Raw genomic sequence first — 8,289 nt, 5'->3', positions numbered from 1 at the left:
GTGCGGGACCACGCTCCAGTAGAGGAGCAACACGCGGTGAGAGCTGCAGCGGGTGGTCGCCGACGTCGAGAGCCTCCTGAGCCAGGCCTGGCTGACAATGCGTGAGCCGAGGTGTCCTTCGCCTTAAGTGGTTCGTTTTTGTTTTCAGGGGAAACCCCTCCGCTCCAAGACCCAGGCTGCCATCGCAACGGCCTCCTCGTCCGGTGGAGCAGGGATCAAGCGCTCCAAGAGTATGGGCTCGGCTGACGCGTTGGGCGGCCAGACCAAAGACCTCCCGGACTTCGCCAACTTCCCTCCCGAGGTGCAGGCCGCCATTCACCGGGCTGTCGAAGGTGTGTTGTTACCACAATGATATCGATGCAGAAATGATTCTTATAATTATAATTGATATTTCTAGTGCTGAGGGGAAGGGGGTAGAGATACATACAGGTTCATATGCAACGTGTGGGTCCATTTTTCCTCTTTATTTCAGACCCTAATCAAGTGTCTGCGAGGACGTTGATGCAGTTGGTGAAGCACATAATGGATAGAGTGGTAGAAAGCCGAAGCTTTGCAGAACCAGCTGCAAAACTATGCATCACAATTATTGAAGTAAGATTCAAATATAATAACAATCATATTAGTTTTGAGCGATTTCAAATTTCTTATCGTTGAGATTGATTGACTGAATATTTAAAACAAAACACAAACAACTTCATTTCCAGAAGGAGAAAAATGAAACATTTCTTGAGTCCCTCCTTAATACATGTCAACTATGGTATCAAAACAGAGAAAAGTATCTCAAGGCCTCTAGCCCTTCTGCAGGATCTAGTGGATCACCTAGTATGCGCTATCCAGCTTTCATGGCCTTCTTGAATGAAATGTATTGTCAGGTTAGTCTTTTACGGCACTGAAATTAAAGAAGAAGCAGATAAATATCACCAGTAAATTCTTTTTCTGATCTAGTTGAAACGACGTCAGCTTCAACTGAAAACCCAATACGATGGAGTTGCACCTGGATTACTTCTGCTGACCCTTCTAGCTAAGTGTTGTCAGGAATGTCTCAAACCCCCATCTGTGAACAGTTTGAAAGAGGTGGGTTTGCAGTCCATTTCACATCTTCAAACATTTTTACTTATACTTGTTTTCTATTTAATCTAATCTTCCCTTTGTTTGTCAGATGGAGTGCTTGTTTTTTGTCTTATCATCAATCGGAAAAGACTTAGAAACTGAGCTTCCAGCTCGAATGAATGCTGTTTTAGCGGGAGTACGTGATGCCTTTTTAACATCAGCCGCAATACCTGCAATACGAAAGACACTTCTTCAACTTATAGAACTTCATGCTGCTCAGTGGCAACTACCTGCTCCAGCAATTATGTATTATTATCCAGCTACTAATAAGTAATAAGTAATTACCTGGGTTAGCTCATTGCATCTTTTCTTTATTTGAGGAGAAGGTCTCAGACCATAAAGGTTTTACAGTCATTGAGTTAGGAGAAGTGTATTGCTGAGCATGGTGAACATGCTCATGCTGTGCAGAGTAATTCCTCCCATCCCCATCATTTAGATATTCTCTCCTGCCCCTTGATGGCCACTTTGAGTCAAGGGTTTTATAGCGGAAGGGTGATCTACAAATTCTTAGAACTGAGAAGAGCTCTGTAAGAAAATGGGAAAACAGATTAGAAGCTGAAAATGCATGAATCTAACATCCCAGCAAACTATTGGTTTGCAATTTAATAACTTTCATCAACAGTTACAATTATATTATGAAGGTACCAATAATACAATCAAAAACAAAATAATTAAAAAAAAAAACTTTGATGAGATGATAAAAAATACTCACATATACTTTTCTTGTGGCGATACATTGTTTTTTTGTTGTTGTTTTTTTTAAGTTACTATTATTGGCCCACAACTAAAACTAGAAGAGTGAGTAAATTTTTGATAATTGAGAGAAGACTAGTCAAGCAATTGAAAGTAAAGAGATGATAATATTAATTGAAATACTGTTGGCTGTGCATTCTGCTTGACACATAAATGTAAAAAGGTACCTGGTGTCAATCAAACTAAAAGTAGATGGTTGTAGCATGCTATAAGGGAACTGCCCTCTTGTTGCATTCTTACTATTCTTAGGTAAAATTTGAGTCTAGATCTTACTTTCATATTTCCAAGAGCACAATTTTCTTTCACACTGTTATTTATGTTTTTACTAAGTTATTAACCAGTGAAAAAAAAGATTGGACAACTGTAGAGTATGATATTCTGTACATTAAGGTGCACTGTGAACATTGGGAAACATTTTTGAGCAAAAACACGAGAATGTTTTCAAACACAGGACCTATTTTCCCACAGAAAGTTAAGTGCTGTACTCCTTAGAGAGTTCGTTGAAGTTGTCTGTTAATGTGGTGTCAGCACTGCAATTTTAATCATTCTGAGTTTGGTTGATGTGTTACTACACAGTAGCATATTTTATCCATTTACTAACCCTCCGAGACTGCTAGTTTGCCATATGTACGTTTTATATTGTATTGTGATTTACTTCACTGATGCTCTTGCTGTTGGTTCTTTTCTACTTTTGTAAGAAGTTGGTATTATTTTTGAGAAATGGATTGTACAGAATATTTTTTTGTAGAAAATATTACTCAGAACTATTAATTGCAAAATTGATCCCTTTTAAAATTGTTTAATTTTCCCCATTACTTCAGGAACTTCTAATAGGGTTAGACGTAGGCTTCTTTTCTTTAGTCACTATAGATAATCAATTGAAAGGGACCTAGAAAGTTCATCCCCATAACTTCTGTACTCCCTGCAACAGCAGATAAGAACATGTTAGGTAAGAAGAACATGAAATTGAGGCTTATACCAAGTGTAAATAATTACATGTAAGTCGTTTATTTTTCCAACTGCCAAAGGACAGAACACTTCTTACCATGTAGATATACATCAAATAATATTTTTGCATTATCTTGTTGAGTGTTTGCAATATATTTGTACGGCCTTCAAGAATAAAAGGAACAGTTGAGTGTCATTGTCATTTGAACAATTACTCATTATTCTGGAAGAAGTACACCAGAATTTCCCCCAAAACACTCAAAATTGAAATATAAAAGTGGAGATTTTGAACTACATTTAGATTGTAATACTGCAATTAACATTTAATTAGGAGCTGAACTGTCAATTCCCGGTACTCAATAGTTCTGATGTCTTCATAAGAAATAGTAGGCACTTCACAAAAGACATTCTGATCCAGAGGAGGCTCCTCTGGATCCTTCATTCCGGATGAAACTAATTTCTTTGAAAAACTGTGGTTAGGCTTTAAATATTTTGAAAGGGGTTAATTAAATTGAATCTCATGGTGTACTTACATAGACACAAAAACTATGTATTACGTATGTCTAAAAAATATAATTTAAACAATTTTCTTAACATTGATATCACATTGTTTGGTTTAGTATTCTTTTCATAACATGTGCTTTCATTTCAAAAAAATCATGCACAAGGCAAAATTTCTTTATAATGAGACCAAAATTTGCACCAAATCTCATGACTTCAAAAACTAAATTAAACATTATTCCATTACACTACCAGAGTCATTCAATAATAAAATATAACTAAAATCAACAATTTATAAAATGAAACTACAAAACATTGGTTCTGAAAAGTTTTAGGTAAGACTAATAATAATGTCCCTAATGACTTTATCAACAAACATACACATGATTTCATATGTTTTAGTCTGATATTACCACAGATTTCTCATGCCAATAATTATTTCCTATCTAACAGGTTCATAGAATCCCTCAAAATTCATGATGTATTTCTAATGACAGGTATTATTGACAAAGCTTTGGTTTGAAAATTAGTCATAATTGAATATATATCGCATGTTTCACCATTTCCATCACAAACCATTGGCACTAACATCTCAAAGTAGAAACAAATAGCAGCATTACTACCCATTGGTTTGTATACCACATGATTAAAAATTTCCATTTACTAGGAGCCTGATGTAGGAATTTCCCCATAACAATGCTTAGCTTTGGGATCACGGTATGTATTTTCATGCTGAACACTTTGAGAGCTTGTTCGGCACTTAGCCAAGCACAGTTCAAAGTGATCTGTTACTGAGGCAAAAAGAACATTTAATGTCTCAGATGCTTTACCTAACACATTTTGAAGAACTTGTTTCTGTAATGGAAAATAAATAATTAGCATGAGTAAATTACGCAATTCCATTGCCAAGTTCAATTAGAATTCAAGCACAAACCTTATCCGGATGGAGGCAACAAGATATGCAGTACTCATATATGCTGCAACAACCACTTTCTTTACAAGTTTCACAGGAATATCGTTTTGTATTTTCAGCCTCAATGTTACAACATCCACTAGGTAATACATTGCCTCTTGAGCAAACATAGCCTGAAGTAGGAGGAGACAAATTAACACAATGATATTTAGCATTAATAAGGGGAAGTAACTTCTTTGTGGCTTTACCTCTATCATCGACAATAAGAACTTTGCCTTGCACAGAATTTCGACATGTCAACACCTTCATTTCAGTGGCATTTAAATCATCTTTGGGTGAATGCCAAAGAAATGTTCTATCCAATGGTCGCACTGGGAGAGTGTCAATTTCATATGATGTCGTAGAGTTTCCCTGCAAGAGAATTTCAGGTGGGTTTGATATGAACATCGAGAATGACACCAATAGGGATCTAGAGTACCTTCATCATGAATTGAAAAATACCTCCTTCATGAAGCTGACTATGCAATAGGTGAGAGAAAACAGGAATATGATGCCTAGCACTATCCTCTTCCTTATGATCCGCAATATTGCAGCGGCCCACATGTCTTCCCATACTAGGGGAACAGGCCCTTTCCTTTCACAAGAAGTGTGAGCGCACACTAAATTGTCGCGGTTCTCCACCGCGCGCATTCACGAACGGCGCAACCAGGTTTTAAGGCCGTTCGGTCACTAAAATTGCTTTTCTTCTGACAAAACATATTTTTCAGAACAAGAAATAACACAAATATACAAAAACTCGCCCAAGGCAGCAGGCACGAGCGAAATAACAACAATTACAGACGACTGCGGATAACGAAGCAAATGATTATACGTAGTCAAAGTCTGCGAGTAAAAGAAAACAAATGAACCAATCGTGGCGTGAAGAAAGAAGAAGAGGGCAGATGCCGTGAGCAACGCGAGCGATTGCAAGATTTGTTTTACTGCCTGAAGCATTTACTACCGTAGTTCTTGTTGCATATAATTCAGTAAAGGAGCTCAACTTTCAAAGAAAATGTAAGTATTGACTTTTTGGGTCCTCAACTTCTTCCGTAATGGTCCGAGTTCCTTTGCTGTGGCCTATCGACCCTCCAATGATTTTGCCGGTTATTTTTATTTATATTAAAGAAAACCCAATTTCTATCTTGAGTGTTTTAATATTTTTAAAATTGAAACGCTATTGTATTAATAAGTATCATATGATTTCCAGCCTGAACTATCGCAAATCCTGCGTAATCACTTTATTGCATGTCAAAACCGGCGGCTGCCTGCTAACCTCAATGATTATACATGATACCTCCAAAGTTTATTTATCTTCTGTTACTCTACTTTCTAAGTATTGTTTAGCCTTTACCTTTTTGTGTGCTCTTCCCCATTGCTCTTAAAATCTATGATCATGATTCATCCTTTTGTATACTAAAAATATTCCTATCGTTGCCCATCAAAGTTTGGTTTGGACGGTTGCTCAAAACCCACATTAATTGTTGTTTCAGGGCTCGTAAACGACGGAGTTCTGCAGACGGTCCGAAAAGCTCAGACTTGGAGGAGAAGAAGAAAAAAGAAAGAGGGAGGGACAGGAAGAAAAAGTCAACAGCTTCTTCAGCCAGCAGCAGTGGAAGTAGTAGCAGGAGGTAAGGCCACTGCTGAGATTTTTTAGTAACAAATTTTATCATCTTCTCGACCATGCATACTTTTAACAACTTAGTTTGAATTTTCTTTTTTGGTTTACAGTTCTTCAGAGAGCAGTTCTAGTTCTGGTTCAAGTTCTGGATCAAGCTCAAGTTCTGGATCAAGTTCACGTTCAAGCTCTAGTTCTAGCGGATCGAGCAGTTCCAGTTCAAGTTCAGGAACTCGCTCCAAGGCCACTAAACGCAAGTAAGTTGTCAGCCTGTTCAATATTAGGGGCTCCATGTTTTTTGAAAGGTTTGGCATTAATGTAAATTTGTTTATACAGAACAGGAAGTCGCAGTAGGAGCCGCAGCAAAAGTAAGACTCATAGCCGCAGCAGAAGCAAGAGTGCAGATCGTAAAAATAAGAAAAAGGAAGATGATAAGAAAAAGGCAGCTGAAAAGCCTAAACCCAAGCCAAGAAGCAGGTAGGTGCTATAATTGTACTCTTATTTTCAACTCACATCACATCATAAACAGCGCTGTAAATGTTGTTATAGGACCCCATCACCTGTGAGACTTGCACGCAAGCGCAAAGAAAGAGCTCCAACACCAAGACCAGTTCGAGTTCATATTGGCAGATTAACCCGGAATGTGACAAAAGATCATGTATTTGAGATTTTTTCGGCTTATGGTACTGTGAAACAAGTAGAGTTTCCTCTTGATCGCAGCCATCCATTTGGCCGAGGATATGCATACGTAGAGTATGAAACTCCAGATGAGGCAGAAAATGCCATGAAACATATGGATGGAGGTAAGTTTTGGTCCTGTGTCCTCCTGTGTCTCAAAGTTAAGTTTTCTTCTCTAATCAAATCTATGGTTTTAGGGCAAATTGATGGCCAAGAAATTACAGCAGCACCCGTCTTGCTGCCCAAACCTCGTATGCCGTTGCCACGCCGCAGTCCACCACCACAAGTGAGGCGACCAATGCAGCGTTGGGGCCGGTCTCCCCCAAGGTAAGTTGTTTCAAGTTGTTGCACTCCTGGTGGACACGTACCGTGTGTCAGGGCTTCGGCACAACAGTATACGGGTTTGCCTACTTGCTCCACTCACATGCCATGGCCCCTTGGGTAGGCAAACTCACATGATGTTGTCGTACTTAGTCCTCAAACACGGTGTAGCTACAATCTGCTTCTCTATCTTGTTTTAATGAAACAATCTTTTTTTTCCAAGCGTTTTCACTAATTAATTTTTGATTTTCTTGCAGGTTCCGTCGGCGCACTCCACCTCCACCCCGCCGACGACCCTCTCCTCCTCGGCGAAGACCGCGCTCTCGTTCGCGGTCGCCTGCTCGGCGAAGACGTTACAGCCGGTCAAGCTCAAGCAGCTCTCGTTGAGCAGTTCTCTTTACTGCTCCGAGTTGAGAGTCTGTGAAAGAGCTGATCTCAATTTCATTTCTTTTACACTTCATATGATGTACATCTTTTTTGATGTATGAGCCTTTCTCCATGTTCTGTCCTGATGGGAATTGAAAATTTGTTCTTTGTTTTAAAGATTGACTGGTTCAGTAGTCCTGTAGCCATGGAAAATATTGAGGTAATTTGTTTGTGAAGTTGGAGTTAAGCGTAATATCACTGATGGATTTGATCATTGCTTGGGTTCTTGCAGAAGGCTTACTGTTAAATACCCTGAGCTAAAATTCAGTTCAGAAATGTATTGTAATCTATGTCAATGTAGTATTTGATTTTTGTTTGAGTCAGCTCCAGTTAGGAAGCCTTGTGATTTGCACTGAGTATTGCATCTTCCATTATGAAATCATTTTCTATCAATAATTTCAGGTTTTAAAAAAATTGCTTATCTTTTTGAAAACCTCTGATAAGCCTGTTATGTTATTTCTTATGAACTACAACATTCTTTCACTTTATTTCTACCTGATAACATTTGAAAAAAGAAATAAGTCTGTGTATGCATGTGCGCAAGTTGAATTGTCAATAAATAAAAACCACAGAAAGGCTGCATTTTTTTTCGGGGGGTGGGTGAGAGTGTCAGAAAACCCTTTGTTTCTTAATTTCTTAATCGGTCGAGTACCTAGCTATAACTAAAGCTGAAGCTATAACTCTGAGACCTATGTCGACGCTCGTGGCCCAAAACTGCAGATACCTGAAGCTGCCAACATCGGAAAACCAAAGAAAATGGACTAGAGCTTTCACAATTGGCAATGATCCGGACGGCAATGTGACGAGATGAGAACTCAAATAAATGTGTTTGACCAATGTAAAATCATTGCAAGGCCAAAATAATACATGTAAATCGTTAAATAAAGTCATTAATGGGCCCAAGTGCAAATGACACGTTGGTTAGACTGCAATAGGTTCAATGACCGGAAAGCGGACCTGAATCCGAATGTACAATCTAAGAACA

General features: G+C 38.6%; 3 protein-coding genes across 3 annotated transcripts; 2 read left to right on the top strand and 1 right to left on the bottom strand.

Annotated features, from left to right (window-relative positions):
- LOC127751251 (MIF4G domain-containing protein-like) lies at nt 1–3,007 on the top strand (the record flags this gene model as incomplete). Its single annotated transcript, XM_052274451.1, is given in 6 exon segments — nt 1–36; nt 149–332; nt 473–591; nt 705–872; nt 946–1,074; nt 1,160–3,007. Coding segments are annotated over 6 exon segments (861 nt in total), but the record flags the coding sequence as incomplete, so codon positions are not given.
- LOC127751253 (SREBP regulating gene protein-like) lies at nt 2,849–5,086 on the bottom strand. The gene is made up of 4 exons (XM_052274453.1): nt 4,727–5,086; nt 4,474–4,636; nt 4,247–4,398; nt 2,849–4,167 (listed from the first exon to the last, which is right to left on the bottom strand). Exons 1-4 carry the CDS (start codon nt 4,913–4,915, stop codon nt 3,976–3,978), a joined length of 696 nt encoding a protein of 231 aa, XP_052130413.1. The 5' UTR covers nt 4,916–5,086; the 3' UTR covers nt 2,849–3,975.
- A 31-nt stretch (nt 5,087–5,117) lies between these two features.
- Nucleotides 5,118–7,879, top strand: LOC127751252 (RNA-binding protein with serine-rich domain 1-A-like). Its single transcript, XM_052274452.1, has 7 exons — nt 5,118–5,278; nt 5,755–5,892; nt 5,993–6,136; nt 6,216–6,356; nt 6,429–6,682; nt 6,755–6,884; nt 7,136–7,879. Coding segments are annotated over exons 1-7 (939 nt in total). The 5' UTR covers nt 5,118–5,276; the 3' UTR covers nt 7,266–7,879.
- Nucleotides 7,880–8,289: the final 410 nt, after the last annotated feature.

The sequence above is a fragment of the Frankliniella occidentalis genome, unplaced genomic scaffold (genome assembly GCF_000697945.3).
Source record: "Frankliniella occidentalis isolate FOCC.00 unplaced genomic scaffold, Focc_3.1 Scaffold396, whole genome shotgun sequence".
Classification (NCBI taxonomy): domain Eukaryota; kingdom Metazoa; phylum Arthropoda; class Insecta; order Thysanoptera; family Thripidae; genus Frankliniella; species Frankliniella occidentalis.
Note: the sequence above shows the minus strand (reverse complement) of the source record. Positions and strands in the feature narration are given on the sequence as shown.

Bases quoted from the DNA above. Each gene is read 5' to 3' on its own strand.
- LOC127751253 (XM_052274453.1), bottom strand. From the start codon at position 4,915: ATGCGCGCGGTGGAGAACCGCGACAATTTAGTGTGCGCTCACACTTCT. The intron at 4,637-4,726 runs GTATTTTTCAAT...ATTCTCTTGCAG, and splicing joins TAGTCAGCTTCATGAAGGAG to GGAAACTCTACGACATCATA. The intron at 4,399-4,473 runs GTAAAGCCACAA...CTCCTACTTCAG, and splicing joins TCTTATTGTCGATGATAGAG to GCTATGTTTGCTCAAGAGGC.
- LOC127751252 (XM_052274452.1), top strand. The intron at 6,137-6,215 runs GTAAGTTGTCAG...TTGTTTATACAG, and splicing joins TCCAAGGCCACTAAACGCAA to AACAGGAAGTCGCAGTAGGA. The intron at 6,885-7,135 runs GTAAGTTGTTTC...ATTTTCTTGCAG, and splicing joins TGGGGCCGGTCTCCCCCAAG to GTTCCGTCGGCGCACTCCAC.